This window comes from Lepidochelys kempii, chromosome 3, assembly GCF_965140265.1.
Source record: "Lepidochelys kempii isolate rLepKem1 chromosome 3, rLepKem1.hap2, whole genome shotgun sequence".
Classification (NCBI taxonomy): Eukaryota; Metazoa; Chordata; order Testudines; family Cheloniidae; genus Lepidochelys; species Lepidochelys kempii.
In genome coordinates, this window is record NC_133258.1 from 114,730,071 (window position 1) to 114,748,020 (window position 17,950).

General features: G+C 41.6%; 1 protein-coding gene across 1 annotated transcript in view; it reads left to right on the plus strand.

Annotated features, from left to right (window-relative positions):
* CCDC170 (coiled-coil domain containing 170) overlaps nt 1–17,950 on the plus strand; it is an 80,470-nt gene that overhangs the window by 4,293 nt on the left and 58,227 nt on the right. Inside the window, 3 exon segments of the mRNA XM_073337669.1 lie at nt 6,972–6,999; nt 12,952–13,080; nt 15,921–16,177. Coding sequence (XP_073193770.1) covers nt 6,972–6,999; nt 12,952–13,080; nt 15,921–16,177 — 414 coding nt within the window.

Genomic DNA, 17,950 nt, shown 5'->3' on the forward strand with positions numbered 1-17,950 from the left:
AAGACTAACTGGGTAGGTGGACTTGATTGTGACGATGAAGGATATAGTGAAAAGTGATCATAGAATCATAGAACATCAGGGTTGGAAGGGACTTCAGGAGGTCATCTAGTCCAACCCCCTGCTCGAAGCAGGACCAATCCCCAACTAAATCATCCCAGCCAGGGCTTTGTCAAGCCTGACCTTAAAAACTTCTAATGAAGGAGATTCCACCACCTCCCTAGGTAATGCATTCCAGTGTTTCACCACTCTCCTAGTGAAAATGTTTTTCCTAATATCCAACCTAAACCTCCCCCACTGCAACTTGAAATCATTACTCCTCATTCTGTCATCTGGTACCACTGAGAACAGTCTAGATTCATCCTCTTTGGAACCCCCTTTCAGGTAGTTGAAAGCAGCTATCAAATCCTCCCTCATTCTTCTCTTCCGCAGACTAAACAATCCCAGTTCCCTCAGCCTCTCCTCATAAGTCATGTGTTCCAGTCCCCTAATCATTTTTGTTGTCCTCCGCTGGACGTTTTCCAATTTTTCCACATCCTTCTTGTAGTGTGGGGCCCAAAACTGGACACAGTACTCCAGATGAGGCCTCACCAATGTCGAATAGAGGGGAACGATCACGTCCCTCGATCTGCTCGCTATGCCCCTACTTATACATCCCAAAATGCCATTGGCCTTCTTGGCAACAAGGGCACGCTGTTGATTCATAACCAGCTTCTTGTCCACTGCAACCCCTAGGTCCTTTTCTGCAGAACTGCTGCCTCGCCATTTAGTCCCTACTCTGTAGCGGTGCATGGGATTCTTCCGTCCTAAATGCAGGACTCTGAACTTGTCCCTGTTGAACCTCATCAGATTTCTTTTGGCCCAATCCTCTAATTTGTCTAGGTCCCTCTCTATCCTATCCCTACCTCTCCTCCCAGTTTAGGGTAATCTGCAAATTTGCTGAGGGTGCAATCCACGCCATCCTCCAGATCATTAATGAAGATATTGAACAAAACTGGCCCCAGGACCGACCCTTGGGGCACTCTGCTTGATACCGGCTGCCAACTAGACATGGAGCCATTGATCACTACCCTTTGAGCCCGACAGTCTAGCCAGCTTTCTATCAACCCTAGCGTCCATTCATCCAGCCCATACTTTTTTAACTTGCTGGCAAGAATACTGTGGGAGACCGTGTCAAAAGCTTTGCTAAAGTCAAGGAACAACACGTCCACTGCTTTCCCCTCATCCACAGAGCCAATTGTCACATCATAGAAGGCAATTAGATTAGTCAAGCATGACTTACCCTTGGTGAATCCATGCTGACTGTTCCTGATCACTTTCCTCTCCTCTAAGTGCTTCAGAATTGATTCCTTGAGGACCTGCTCCATGATTTTTCCAGGGACCGAGGTGAGGCTGACTGGCCTGTAGTTCCCAGGATCCTCCTTCTTCCCTTTTTTAAAGTTGGGCACTACATTCGCCTTTTTCCAGTCGTCCGCGACCTCCCCTGATCGCCATGAGTTTTCAAAGATAATGGCCAATGGCTCTGCAATCACATCCGCCAACTCCTTTAGCACTCTCGGATGCAGCGCATCCGGCCCCATGGACTTGTGCTTGTCCAGCTTTTCTAAATAGTCCTGAACCACTTCTTTCTCCACAGAGGGCTGGTCACCTCCTCCCCATGCCGTGCTGCCCAGTGCAGCAGGCTGGGAGCTGACCTTGTTCGTGAAGACAGTAGCAAAAAAAGCATTGAGTACGTTAGCTTTTTCCACATCCTCTGTGACTAGGTTGCCTCCCTCATTCAGTAAGGGGCCCCCACTTTCCTTGACTTTCTTCTTGTTGCTAACATACCTGAAGAAACCCTTCTTGTTACTCTTAACATCTCTTGCTAGCTGCAACTCCAAGTGTGATTTGACCTTCCTGATTTCACTCCTGCATGCCCGAGCAATATTTTTATACTCTTCCCTGGTCATTTGTCCAATCTTCCACTTCTTATAAGCTTCTTTTTTGTGTTTAAGATCAGCACTGTTAAGCCAAGATGATCGCCTGTCATATTTACTATTCTTTCTACACATCGGGATGATTTGTCCCTGTAACCTCAATAAGGATTCTTTAAAATACAGCCAGCTCTCCTGGACTCCTTTTCCCGCATGTGATTCTCCCAAGGGATCCTGCCCATCAGTTCCCTGAGGTTGTCAAAATCTGCTTTTCTGAAGTCCAGGGTCCGTATTCTGCTGCTTCCCTTTCTTACCTGTGTCAGGATCCTGAACTCAACCATCTCATGGTCACTGCCTCCCAGGTTCCCATCCACTTTTTCTTCCCCTACTAATTTTTCCCGGTTTGTGAGCAGCAGGTCAAGAAGAGCTCTGCCCCTAGTTGGTTCCTCCAGCACTTGGATTAGAAAATTGTCCCCTGCACTTAGCAAAAATTTCCTGGATTGTCTGTGCACTGCTGTATTGCTCTCCCAGCAGGTATCAGGGTGATTGAAGTCTCCCATGAGAACCAGGGCCTGCGATCTAGTAACTTCCGTGAGTTGCTGGAAGAAAGCCTTGTTCACTTCATCCCCGTAGTCCAGTGGTCTATAGCAGACTCCCACCACGACATCACCCTTGTTGCTCACGCTTCTAAACTTAATCCAGAGACACTCAGGTTTTTCTACAGTTTCATACCAGAGCTCTGAGCAGTCACACTGCTCCCTTACATATAGTGCAACTCCCCCACCTTTTCTGACCTGCCTGTCCTTCCTGAACAGTTTATATCCATCCATGACAGTACTCCAGTCATGTGAGTTATCCCACTAAGTCTCTATTATTTCAATCACATCATAATTCCTTGACTGTGCCAGGACTTCCAGTTCTCCCTGCTTGTTTCCCAGGCTTCTTGCATTTGTGTATAGGCACTTGAGATAACTTGCTGTTTGTCCTGCTTTCTTAGTATGAGGCAGGAGCCCTCCCCTTTCACGTTCTCCTGCTCGTGCTTCCTCCCAGTATCCCACTTCCCCACTTACCTCAGGGCTTTGGTCTCCTTCCCCCGGTGAACCTAGTTTAAAGCCCTTCTCACTAGGTTAGCCAGTCTGCTTGCGAAGATGCTCTTCCCTCTCTTCATTAGGTGGAGCCCGTCTCTGCCTAGCACTCCTTCTTGGAACACCATCCCATGGTCAAAGAATCCAAAGCCTTCTCTCTGACACCACCTGCGTAGCCATTCATTGACTTCCACGATTTGACGGTCTCTACCCAGGCCTTTTCCTTCTATGGGGAGGATGGATGAAAACACCACTTGTGCCTCAAACTCCTTTATCCTTCTTCCCAGAACCACGTAGTCCGCAGTGATCCGCTCAAGGTCATTCTTGGCAGTATCATTGGTACTCACGTGGAGAAGCAGGAAGGGGTAGCGATCCGAGGGCTTGATGAGTCTCGGCAGTCTCTCCGTCACATTGTGAATCCTGGCAAGCAGCATACTTCTCGGTTTTCCCGGTCAGAGCGGCAGATAGATGACTCAGTCCCCCTGAGGAGAGAGTCCCCGATCACCACCCGCCTCCTTCTCTTCGGAGCGGTGGTCGTGGAACCCCCATCCCTAGGACAAAAAGAAAAGGAGTACTTGTGGCACCTTAGAGACTAACCAATTTATTTGAGCATAAGCTTTTGTGAGCTACAGCTCACTTCATCGGATGCATTCAGTGGAAAATACAGTGAAGACGTTTATATACACAAATCTCCTCACTGTATTTTCCACTGAATGCATCCGATGAAGTGAGCTGTAGCTCACGAAAGCTTATGCTCAAATAAATTGGTTAGTCTCTAAGGTGCCACAAGTACTCCTTTTCTTTTTGCGAATACAGACTAACACGGCTGCTACTCTGATCCCTAGGACAGTGCATCTCATGCCTTCCAATCGGCGGAGTCTCCTTCTGTTCCCTTCCCTCAGATGTATCATCTAGTCCGCTCTCCGCATTAGTACCAGTGGAGAGAACATGAAAATGGTTGCTTACCTGTATCTGCGCTGCTGGTACATGGATGTTCCCCTTTCTTCTTCTGGAGGTCACATGCTGCCAAATTTCTTCACCGTCCTCCTGTCCCTGCTGCGCAGCCTGCTCTGAATCTTCAGAACGTTGTGCCCGTAGAAGGATATCCTGACATCTGTCCAGGAAATCTTCAGTTTCTCTTATGCAACGCAGGGTCGATACTTGTTTTTCCAGACCTTGAACCTTCTCTTCCAATATGGAAACCAGCTTGTACTTTGTACAGACAAAGTCGCTTCTGTCCTGTGGAAGAAAGACAAACATGGCACATCCAGTGCAGGTCACAACAGCTGAACGCTCCCCGTCTATATTACCTTCCTTCTACAAGCTTCCTCAGGAGTTGTAGTAACTACTCAGAGAAGCCGGCAAGATGTAAGCCTCAGTGGGCTCTCAGAAACTCCCTCTGTTAGCCTCTCTGCCGTTCACCACTCAGCTTGTTCGCAGCTGACTGGCTTTTTATAACAGTCAGGCCCACTCAAGGCTCACCTGGAACAAAGCACTCCCAAATCACACTTTTCAAACAAACAGCCAATCAAGCACACAGTCAAACTGTCCCCACAACAGACACTCAGATACTCACCAACACGGCCTCCCTAATGCAGCCCTTAGCGTACCTCCTCTCAACAGATCCCAGGCAAACTCCCTCTGTTAGCCTCTCTGCTGTTCGCCGCAGTCAGACATTGTTTTCACCCTTTTCCATAATATGAAAATAAAGAGGATAAAACTGAAATGTAGTAATTACAAAATAAACAGAAAATATTTATGTACATGGCATATGGCATATTGCCAACTCCTGCAATTTTATCACTTGTCTTACAATATTTGTCTTTTTTTTCATAGAACCCTAACTTGTGAAGTCAAGTGGTTATATGAAAATCTCAACTTTATTTTTATAAGTTAAGTTTCTCGACTAGACGGTTGCAGAGAAAAGTTTCAAAATGTGAACCCCTCCCTACACCCGAAAGGCTCAGAAATCAGAAGGCAAAATAACCCCAAATTTGTTGGTTTAAAATCATGAGATTTTTGGGAAAATATTTTATAATTTTTTGAGGCTCGTGATTTTTGGATGCCTGGGGTTGTCAAGTCTGTAATAAGTTTATGTAATTGACTCTGTAAGAGGAGTTGTTGTAGCTGTGTGGGTCCCAGGATATTAGAAAGACAAGGTGAGTGAGGTAATAATCTTTTATTTGACCGACTGTTGTGGTGAGAGAGACAAGCATGAAAGATATTGCCTCAGCCACCTTAGAATTCCTTCTTCCTCCACCTTAACAAAAGAGGTGCATTCAGCAGTGCAGAAATTGTCAGGGCCAGGATTTCTCAAAAGGCAGTATATGCAACCACAGATGACTGCTGCAGTCATGTGATACATGGATTGGTTTATCAGAGTAGAATCCATTATAACTACACTGACTAATATTATAAGGGTGTTACACTAAGTACTTTTGAGTTTTAGATCTCATATGCTAGATTTTAAAGTTTGAGAACTGTTGGTCTAGGTGTAATATTATTATTTTGCTTTAATATCCAACATTTCTGGGCCCTTTACTCCAGGTAAAATGACCAAAGTTGTATGAAAGGGCCCTAAAAGGTATGGATTTGGCTCTGGGAGAATTCTGGCACAGGCACTGAGGAAGACAGCCATAGGCTGTCCTCTGGGGTACCCTTGCAAGACCTAGTGTGCATGTGTATCTGGGGAGGGGCGGGGGGAAGCACTGTCACTCATAGGCTGTCAGGGACAGGCTGCCATGATTTCGACAGACCCTTTTCCCAAAGCAGTCTAGAATCAGGACTCTGCAAGAAGGCTTAAAGCCACATTAACCTCCACTTTCTCTGTCTGCACTGCAAAAAAGATGTGTTCTTAACTCAGGTTAGCTAATCAACATTAACCAGCTCTGGTTAAAATATCAGTGAAGACGTGGCAATTTAGCTTTTAACTTGACTTAAGAGCTCAAGTTCAACCCCTAGCTGTTCTACAGGCTAACTCAAGTTAAAAGCCAAATTGCCATATCTTGGCTGCTGTTTTAATCAGTGTTAGCTAATGCAGGGTAGATAGCCAAATTAAGAACACACTTTTTTTTTTTGCAGTGTAGACATATCATCAGAGGTGCAGCCCAGAATCTCACCCATCCTATTGCCCTAACTTTTCAGAATGAGCCCCTTTTTAATTCACATGTGTGTCCATGAATATGAATGTAATTAAAAATAGAAACACTGTCTGCATAACTCTTCTTTATTTTGTTAAATATGAATCTGGTATGACATAGAAGGTGAACCTTTGGGTTTAGCAATTCTAGTCAGCTTTTCCTCTTTCTTTTTATTTGTTTATTTAATTGTGGTAAGATCCAGTGGTTCCAATCAGTCTTGAGACCCAGTGTACTAGGCATTGTACAAATACATAGGCAGAACCAGTCCCTGCCCCAAGAACTTGCAATCTAAAAAGCATAAAAACTGAAAAATGGTGGCGGAAAGGGATGCAACATACAAATTACAGCTTATGGTTAAGGTTGACCCATGTCAAGTTTATTGCATGGATTTTATTTTTTGTTTTGATTTTATTTGTGCCGGAGGGTTTAAGTGGGAAATTGGGTAAAAAGAAGAAGGGTGAAATTGATGGGCTGAGAAGAGGAACGAAAGAGTAAAGATCGGAGGGGAGAGAGGAAAGGAGGTGACTGGACAAAAGTGGTCATGTAACTGGAGCAGAGATCATTGGCCATGTGAAGAGGACTATCATGACAGTTGGTAGACAAGTATCTGAAGGCTGCTCTGACTGCTATTGGAGGGCTTCTGGTGGCTGGGGCCTTTGATGGGCTGCTACGGAAGCTCTCCCTACACCTGCTGTCTTTTGCTATTATGCCCTTATTTTGTTGATGGAAGAACAGGAAATAGGTCAGTAGAACAGATTTATGAGAATTCTCAGATATGCTATATTTTTATATCCAGCATTTTTTTTCAATTCTTTTTCTCACATTTGTTTTATTAGAAACAAAGGAAGAACAGAGGCACGAAAGGTTAGTGAGTCATTTTTTATTTCTGTTGTACTAGCAATTGAAGTGTGCTATTTGTTTTTCAAATACAGAGGAAGATGCCATCCCTGTTCTGAACAGCATGCGGTCGAAACAGACAAAGTGTTGGGGAAAGGGATACAATGTACCCACTGGTCAATTAGGATGATGGGTGACACTTGGCTTATGGAGGTTTTTTTTATTGTTTTGATGTATATTTCTTTATATATTTGTTTCACTAATATTAGGGATTTTGGGAGGGCCGTAGTTGGGGTTGAAGTGAGAGTGAAGAATGGTGGGGAAGGGGTTGTGTGAATTAAAGAAAGAAAGATGGCAAAAACATAATGGGAAGAGACTGATGGTGGGCAGCTAAAGTATTGCAGTGATATCAAAGGGGAGGGGAGTGTAACAAGATGGTATGGTTCTTCTGGTGATCCACCTTCTTCAGGAGGTGGTGGAGCCCTGCATAAAACTACTGAAGTTCTGCTGACTCACTGTGGCAGGTGCAGCTTGCCGACTCAACCCTTTATATAAGGAAGGTGAGAGTGGCTCTTCGCAACAGGAAACTGGGGCCTAGGTCAGATAGGTCTCTACAGGGAAACCATAGGAACACCGTAGGCTGAGGTTTACGTTTTTGTTGTGTGATCGGCCAGTAAAGCCAAAACTCCCAGGAAAAGAGGTATGTTTAGATTAAAAAGAGTTTGTAGATTCTGTTCCGGGCATGATGTGTTGTGTGGGGGTGTCCACCTGCTTGCACTTGGGATGAAGGGGGACAGCAGTGAAAGGTATTATAGCAAATGAAATAAATATACATCAAGAGTTCAAGTTACAGAGTTGAGCGAATGATGATATGTGAAGGCTTCTCCTGGCAGCTGCTGCCCATGTAAAGGAGTTGTAGGAGAGGTTTCTGGGTCCAGTATAATGGGCTTGTTTCCCTGGAACTGGTGGGCGGGGGGAGGTTGGAAGGCGCTGACTTTACCCCTTTGGCTGTAGCTGGTCTTGGGATTTCCATAGTCCACTTGAAATTGCTGCTGCTGTTTCCGATGTGGAAGGGACAGGAGAGGCATCTGTTACATGTGTTTTGTATGGATTGGATTGTTTTCATTGAGCTTTAATGACTTGAATTTTATTGATCTGCATTGGAGACACTTCGTCTGAACTGAATATACCATGCAAATCTTGGATGAGTGACCTGTTTATAAAACTCGCTTGTAGTTATTATTTAAAAATGTTATTTCATTTTGTTTGCATCAGCCTGTGGAGAACAGAATGAATGGTAGAGATAAGGCATTATGCAAGTGAGCTTTTCTGTTCTTGTTTGAGGGAGTGCCAGATCTGCTTAATATACTTTTAAAATCTCTCAGTCACTCATGATTAGCTAACTGCTTGGCAGTGGTATGGATCACCAGTCAGGTTTGTGCATACTGAGTAGCAAAATGTAGAAATTAATGTGTTTACTTAATGTGTACACAAATATACATATTCACCCCCCAAAACCCATATGAATATATATAGAAAATCCACCTGGACATTAATATAGTAGTTCCAACTTTTCCAATCTCTGGTGCCACAATGATCATTAGGAGCAGATTGAGAAAAGTATTTAGGTGGCTAAAGATGCAGATAGATACTTAGGACTTTGCAACACTTGCGACTTACAGTGCAATAAAGGAGCCCCGGGCGCACTAGCTCACTACCCATCCACACTGGCAAGGCACGTAGAGCGCTCTGTCTCCACGGCTACAGCACTGCTGGTACTTCACCTCGGCGAGTGGGATAACGTTTGCTGCGCCCTCGCTGGAGCGCCACGGTGCCAGTGTGATCGAGGTGTTGCTTTACTGCACTCTGATCAGCCTCTGGAAATGTCCCATAATCTCCTTAAGTCAGGTGGCCACTCTTGTCATTGTTTAGAATTGGCTGTAGGAATGCGGAAATGCCCTTTGACAGCTCCGTTTCTGGCAGTCAGCTGCTTATCAGCTCCGAGACAAAGCAACCATTAGTGTGGAATGCTGTGTGTGAGAGGGGGGGGGGAAGGAGGCGTCTACTGCTGTCTGAACTTACAAGACAGCATGCTGACATGCTCTCAGCTCCCCAAAAACACACTCTGTCTCCCCCCACATACACACAACACACTCCCTGTCACACTCCACCCCAGCCACCCCCATTTGAAAAGCACGTTGCAGCCACTTGCATGCTGGCATAGCTGCCCACAATGCACCGCTCCCAATGCTGCTGCAAGTGCCGCAAATGTGTCCATGCCAGTGCGCTTGAAGCGGTCAGTGTGGGCAGACTGCTGTGCTTTCCCTACTGCGCTCTATGAAGGCTGGTTTAACTCAAAGCGCTCTACGTCTGCAAGTGTAGCCATGCCCTTAGAGGGATTTTCCAAAGTGCTTGAGTTAGGAGCTATCTTCCATTAACTTTAATCTGAGTTAGGTGCCGAACCTACTGAGGGACTGTTGTAAATCCCTCGGGTGTCTGTCTGCATCTTAGCCACCTAAATACGTTTGTCAATCTGTCCCTAAATGAACAGTGCAGGTTTTAGATCCTCAGGCAGTAAGGCGTTTTTGTATTGCTGAGGATCAGGGATCTTCCTCTAGAACAATACTCTCTTATTTTGTGCTGTATTAATCAGCTTGATGAGACACCTATGTAATGATGTCAGAGAATAAGAGATGGTGATTAAATTTATTCATTTTATGTTTCTTTAGAGGAGAGGAGAGAAATTCACAGTAATATGAATTCAGGCCGAAGAGATGGTGATATTACTATTTCATTTGTTGGTATTGTGGTAGTGCCTAGAAGCCCAAAGCATGGACTAGGGCTCTGTTATACTGACTGTTGTATGCATATGGAAAAAAAATTATCCTAAAATTATCCTATTAAAAATTATCCTATCCCTGTCCTAAAAATCTGAACACATGGTGTTAGACAACTCGTGGAGTAAAACAGGAGAGAGGATGGTAGCAGATAAGTGATTATAATAAGTAGCAGGCATAGTATTGTAGTAAGTACAGGATTCTGCGAAAACCACTGCCCTATGGAGGTGTAATTTCTAAAGCACACTAATGTGTTGCTGGGTAGGCCTGCTGGCATGCACTAAAGGTTCCCTCTTGTACTTTAAATTAGTGCTCTTTGAACCAGTACGTTAAAGGGCATTCGGGAACATTACAAAGAGATTACTCATTACAGAACGACTGTAATGAGTAATGTAAAATAATATACATTACTCATTCTAGTATATACAGAGAGAGCAAGCCCTGAAAACACCCAATTTTTGGACATTACATCAAACAAAAATTGCAAAAAGTAAACCCCAAAATATGAAATTAATAAACCAAAAAAACCAGCCAACACAGAAGTCCTGATTATAAGCTATAATGTCAGTATTTACTCTTTCAACACCAGAGTATGTAGTTTTCACTTGTGTACGTGCTTTGATCATCAAACAAAACTAGTTACTAAGTACATTAGCAGGGTGTTTTGATTCTTTGTATTCACTACAACATCAAAGCAATGAAAGCTCTTTACCTTGTCGTTGGAAAGATACAGTGTTGTTATCAGTCTTGTGCTTTTTATAGTTTCCCCAAAACTGTGCCAGGCAGTTGAGTGACAAGAACAAGCCCTTTGTGTGTTAAAAGACTGACATTTGACTGACGAACAAATGTGGCATTATTTCATCTAGATAATTTATTTTGTGACTTTTCCCAAGATACTAATCCTTAGCAGGCTGATGTTTTTCTAAACTACTAATTAAAATATGCATTGGAGAAGAACGTGTGTGCATCCATGTGGTGATGACAGTCATGACAAATTCCAGAGCCATGTAATAAATCACATTTATCTTTAACTTTTGGCTGCCTCATGTGTACCTAAATACGTTTGCCTGCATTCTACCCACTACTCTGTCACCCCTAGGGCTGCTAACATTCCTCAACTCTCATCAACTCCAAAGTTTTCTTAAAACAAGCTGCCACAGAAATGTTTTGACCTTTCCCCCTTAAATAAGAAATTCACTGTTACCCCCAAAATAATGTCCCTCCTCAGAAGTAGGAGGGATAATATTCAGTCTTGCACCAGTGACAGATTTCACTAATCTCTTGTGACCCATTGAGGAAATAAGAGCTTTATATAATTGAAAAGCTCTGCATTCCCTCTTTCTAGTGAGATACATAGTGCTTGTTTCTTGCCTTGGTTTAAATAGTGACCTATTATTTGCAATATTATTACCTATAGAAAACCTTTATAGTAGTTTTTAGAGATTTTTAAAAATATATTCATTATCATTTTACTTTCCCTCTTGGGCTTGTACATTTGGATTTAAATGATAAGTGAGTCTGACTTTACAAGCAGAGGGATACAAAAATCATATCAAAAGAAAATTTAAATATCTCAAAACAGTTGCTTAGGATGTCCTGCATAAATTTAATATCTTCACCACTTGTGACTGATGTGCATAATCCTAAACTCAGGCTCAGAAAATACACCACTGCATGTGTTTTCTCTATTATAGCTGAATTGCCAGTGCCAGCTATAAGGTTGCCTATGTGCTTCTATTGTGAACTCCCTTTTTCATTTACTCATCACTCTTTCAAGTTAGGAGAGAGACATATGGACACAAAATTCAAGGGTGCAGTTTGGCATGCAATGGGTTTGGTGTGGTGCACTGCCTCAATGGGAGCTCCTAGAGGTATAGACATGAGGACTTGTCTGCAGGTGGAGTTCTTCAGACATAGTTATTCTGGAATAACTATTCTTGAAGAACAATATGCATGGACATTCTTATTCTGGAATAAAAGTGTCCACATGTTGAGTTAATCAGGAATGACTCTGTGGGTAGACAAGCCCTGAGACACCCTTGAAGAGGAGGGAGTGTGCCCTTTCCAGAGTGAGACCAGCTCTGCAGGCCAGTGTGCAGTGTGGATTGTGTCCTATCTCTGCCCCTTCTGGGGTGTCTAGCTGTAACAGCATTGCTGGATGGGAGTCTGTCTTTCTTTTGTAGTAGTGCAAGGACCACAGTTGTGTTTCATTTTTGCATGGGAGTTGGTGGAGGTAGAGAGAGGGGTTTTTTGTATGCCCTCTCCCTACTCCTTTGCATTCCCTGCATGTACTAAACACAGTTCTGCTCTAAGAATGTCAGATTTAATATTGTTTCAATCTACAATAACTACAAAATATGTCCTATCTAATGGGGCTGTTGCCCAGACCCTGGATTAGACATAAATTGGAAGGCATGGCTTTGATTTCTCTCTTTTCTAAATTAAATGGACTTGTTTTACTTAAGCTAATTGCGATTCCTTTGATACATGCTGCAAGGTGCTCTTGGACTCAGAGAATGAAAACAAAACTCAGGATTCAGAGCATCCAAAAGCTGAACGCGTGTATACATTGTCAAAATGTGAGATCTGGTCTGCCGCGGAATGGGAAAAGTCTAAAAGCCAAGAGGAACAGCAGCCAAAAGAAGGCTGGGGGGAGGTGAATAGTTACATGATTAGGTATTGTGTTTTGATGCTTTTTAATCCCTCATACTACTCCCCCCCACCCCATATTGATATTTTATTTTCTGCAAAACTGTAAATCAGTGTGCAGTGCAGGAACAGAATTTAAATACTGAAATAGTAGGGACACACAACCTCTGGCCAAGGACAGTCTGTAAAGCTTTCTTTGTCTTTAATGTTTAATAACTACATAAGTAACTTTGCTGCTGTACTCTAGAATTTTAACAATTTAACACACCGAGGGCCAAATTCACCACCAGTGTGAGTAGAGGGACTCCACTGATTTGAGTACAATTATGTCTGTTTACACCTTTGGTGGGTATGGCATACCCAATGTTAGTGCACAGCATTTTTAGTGTGTTTTCTTTGAGCTACTGAATGGCAGGACAAATCTGAAGAAACGTTGTTCAGAAACATGGTGTCTGATGGTTCTTATTTTGCCTTGACTGTGATGTCTTCCCAGGGAGCTTATGATCACATTCTTTTGGATATACCTGTCACTCGAGAACAGACAAATCATTGGGCTGTGGCTGAAACTGCCCGTAGTGAACTTGCAGCACTTCTGGTAAAGTATGAATGTGCCCAGTCAGAGGTAAGTCTTAAAGAATCACCCTTCCTCCCTTCCCCCCAAAAGAACCCCCTAAATGTTCTTTTCCTGTTAATATGAGCTGTGCACACATTGCAGAGACAGTAGATCCAATAAATCTCCTTATGGGGAATGTAAAATGTATCTTTGTTTTATTAATTGTGGGATTTTGTTTTTGTTTTCAGATTACATTTGTTCTGATTTGCCATGAGTTTTTTTTCCTGCTTATATCAGTTGCCAGTCTTTGCACCATTATCTTGCTCATTAATTGAAGTTGGCATCAGGATGATTTTCATATTGTGTTTGTTTGGACGTAAAATACAGTATTTCACAATTCTAACCAAAGTTAATATTTTAACACTGTGGTTATCTCAGTGATTATAACATTTGTTGATTCCAGGACTCCCATATTTTCCCACTTGTTAACATGCTCATTTTTTATTTCCATTACTGAATAACACTTAGTTGATCCAGTCATGCAGTACAGGTGGTTTTTCTGTGCCGATAGAATTGAATGATAGCATCCTATACTGATAGCACTCTTCATCCAGGTGGCATCTAAAGCATTTAATAAATGTTTCAAGAGCATGTTCTCTTTCTCCCCTTCTCTCTGTGTAAAATGCTTAGGATCCACCTGTATGATGCATCAAAATCAAAATTCACTATGCCCATGAATGAAATATAGCTAAATTTGTTGTAAAATCAAACAACTTTTAAACAGTTCACAGCAATGATAAGCAATGGTTTAGAACAATAAATTATAAATTCTATATCCAAGTGAAACAGGGGTGAATGTAGATCAGTAGAATGTAATTATCTGAGCTGGACTTTGGCCAGTTAACAAAAAGTGCCTACTGATCTTTAATTAATGTATGTGGTCAGTAGCTTGGCTTTACATTTCATCAGAAAGAATTAAAGAAGATGAGATTCTTGTTGATCCTTTACTTGACTCCAACTCTTAAATGAAGGGAGTAAATACTTACTTACTGTCGTGATGACAGACCACTTTATAGAATTTTTTTCACTGCTGTTTTTGGAAAAGGCAGAAAGGGAGTAAAGAAAGCCACCATCACTTTCATCGAAAATACTCAAATTCTTGTTAAATTCATGTTGTTGTTTGTAACATCTACATGTCCCAACTGAATTCAGAGGCCCCTAGTGCTTGGTGCTGTACAGAGTCATAATAAGAGACACTGAATGACATACAGTCTAAATTGACAAGAGAGAAAAAGGAAGTGTTGTTCCATTTCTACATGGGGAATTAAAGTACAGAGAGATTAGGTAGCTTGCCTGTGGTCACACAGGATATCTTTGGCAGAGCTAGGAATTAAACTCTGATCTCCTGAGTTCCAGTCAAGTGCCTTAATCACAAGTGCATCTTTCTTGCATTAAAAGAGCACTCATATACCTTGTTTACCTTAGTTTTAGTTTTCATGTGGTAAGAGCTAACTGCCACATATTACATATTTTTCATTATAATGGAGCTGGAAGCAACACCTAAGTGTTGCTTAGAACTTTCTATTGTAAATCCCTGTTTTTAGTTGTTTATAACTTTGACCATTTAGGCTGAAATTTTACATGCCAGGTCTGCCTCAGGCTGAATGTTTCTGGGAAATTTTCAGCAAAAATGGATCAACTGTTTGTGAGAATGAGGCTAGGGAAAATACATTATTTTGCCAGTGTTTTAAAAAAAATAAGTTAGAACTGTTTGTTGAGAAGCTCTAGCACTTTCATATTTTGGAACAGGGACTTGAAATTAGGCAAGGGATGCCACCAGGGGAGGTGCCTTTTGCTGTTCCTATGGAAATCTACCTAATCTACTTGACTGAATTATAAGCCTCTGAAAATCACTGTTTGCACATGCTCTGTAGAGGTTTGTTAGCAAAATTCTCCAACCATTCTATCTTCACTGAACATTCTGCAGCTCTTTAGAGCTCTGTACCAGCCACAGTGAGCAAGCTTCATTCCCACAGAGCAGGGGTAGTCAATTATTTTTGTCAAGGTCCAGACTCTGGAGGAAATAATTTTTTTAAAAAAGTATGATAATAAGTAAATAAAAAGATGTTGGGGTCTGTTCAAAAGCATATGGCAGTCCGGATTTGGCCTGCGGTCCGCCTGTTGATTACCCCTGCCATAGAGCTTACTGAGTACGCTCCAGGTCAGGACTGAGCAAGACTTTTCTTGCAATTACTCTTTCCATTAGCGAGAGGCCACTGTGACACCAGACACCAGAAGTGAGAGCAGGGAGGCAGAGGTCTTGTGAAAAAATAGTATGTGATCATATAATTAAAGACTGTATCATTAAGGTTTCACAAGAAACCCTAATTCTGGCATTTCCTAACTTTTGTATGTGTGATTTTTACAACCTTAATGTTGTTTCAACCTAATATAAAACTCCATTTAAATTAATTTTAAAAAGTGGTTGTTTTTGTTTCCGCTCTGTTTTTTTAAATACCTTTATAGATATTTAAAAATAACATTTTTCTTCTTACTAACTTTGCCCATTTTATTCGGCTAATGCATATTTTTGCTGTTGTTTCGAATGGCACTGAAAGCAATGTGGCTATTTTTGTTTACTTCATACTGAAGCTGGAGTTTACTTACTGCTTTCTGTGAGTACTGAAAAAATGGTAGCTATTGTCACTTGTTTTTTTTCACTGAATCCATTGGTAATAGAGTAGAAGAATAAGATACTTTGATTCCAAAAGGTATTTCCTGCCAGATTTTAAAAAAATAAACAATTTAATAATAAATTAAATAATAATTTGACAGTTCAAATATGTAGTCTATATTGAATTCTTCTTACAGTTATTTGTTTTTTCTCTCTTCCTCTCCTCTCTCTATAGCTTCTAGATCTCAGATCCAAAATGGTCTCTAAAGAAGTCTCATTGCAAGAGCTGAAGGCTGAAGTGGAAAGCTACAAGGAAAACAATGCTAGACAATCCTCTCTACTCCTCTCTTTGCAAAATCGAGTTCAGGAGATGGAGGAGGAATCAGGTGTGCTTGTCGCTTCCAAAAAACAGACAGACCTAACAGCACAGGTTTTGCTCCAGGAGAATTGGGAGCTGAAGGAGAAGATCCATGACCAAGAAGCCAAACTGAAGTAAGAGATTCAATCAAGCTGTGGCATAATTTTGGGTTGAGATGTCACTATACTATAGTTGCCAACATAAAAAACTACCTTTGTAGGAAAATTTCAGTTCAGAAACAGATTTACAGCTTTGTATTGAGCTGTATAGTATTGCCCCTTTGGCCTGGGCAGTTAGCCAATATTCAGGGCCTTTCAGAGTTGTGCCCTTTAGGAAGAGAACTTGATATGAGTCAGGTATATTTTTTGGTGTAATTTTGTTTACTTACAAATAATGTACACAAAGCCCAGTTTCCCTGAACATAGTAGAAACAAATAGCAGGCACACACAATTTCTTAGCTCAGATACCCCCAAGTGTACCACTCCAGCGAGCTCTGTGCCTGACAATGTCTTTTTCTGCTTCCTCTTAGGGTCACATTCACCATGCTTTCTACAGGCTTTCTCTGCTTCTACCACACACAGGCTGAAAAACCAATCTCTTCGCCCCTGTGTTTTCAATCAGGGAAATCCCTGCCCTGCCCTGTAGTCTGGGCCATCCTCCATTTTTTATAGCTGTTTGTTTTAAATAAAGAGGCTAAATTATTTATTCCATTGAGTCTGAAAGAATGCTTGATGCACCTATTGACTGTAACTGGGTCTGTGATTGTTGGAACCAAAGACTTGTCTGATGCCAGCCAGGAGCACCTGTCAGAAAAACAATATGTTTTTACAGAGGTTATAAATAAACTCTGCAGGAGGGATTGTTTACTCGAGTGAAGCATTTAGTCACTTGCAGCTGCAAATCTGTAGGACTTTTCTGTAAATTTCGCCAGTGGTTATTGAGTCTGTAATCTCCCCAGTCTGAATTTCTAAGGGTTAAGAAGATCCGTTAGCGTGCCCAGTGGAGTTTGTGAGCTCTTCCAGCTTAATAGCTTTGATTTTCCCTGAAAGAAAAAGCAGGGAAGTGAAAATACAAAAATTTGTGCTTAAGATTGAGATTACATATTTAAATGCTCAATAGTCATGAAACCAGAAAAGTAAGGTTTTCATAATATGGAAAATTCAGTTATGCTATACATGCATTGTAATTTCAATTTGTGTATTTGTTTTTAAATACATACATGAATATATTACTTTTTATGTTAAGAATATACTAGAAAATATGCAATTTGTACAACGTGGCTCAACTTACTATGAACATTTTTAAATTTTTCCTTTCCATGTATTTGGGCTTTCATATTTGTAACTAGTAATGTCACATTAATATAACCTTTTGTATTTTTCTGTATTGCATGTGCCACTCTGGATAATGCAATATCAAGGTGCTCAGATACTGTGGTATGTTTGTAGGTATAGTTATGCCAAGAAAGAGGAAGAGAACCATTACTGGTGATAGCTGTTAGGTTAGGAAGAAAGCTTAAATACAGTATCTACCAGCATATGCAGGTCTGATGTGCCTTTTGTTAGATATTTCAATCCATTGATTTTTTTCCCTCCTACTGTTCATTGGGTGATGGCTTTTGCCGTATACAACTTTACATTGTAAAAGATGCAATGTCCTGTGCTGACTTTATCAATTTAACAATCTTCAGGACCGTGTGCATGCCAAACAAAAGTGTATTCACTGTTAGATCAGAATACACACACAGGTTAGTTTTGCTGGGCAAGTCTTGTGGCTTCAGACACATCAGAGGTGCAAGTATTTCTGCAGAAATCCACGTGATCAAATGTACTTAAAAAAAAAAAAGTAGGTTAATGCTATGTGCTGTTGCTGTAACTTAAAGAAATTTATACTTTCAAGATAATTC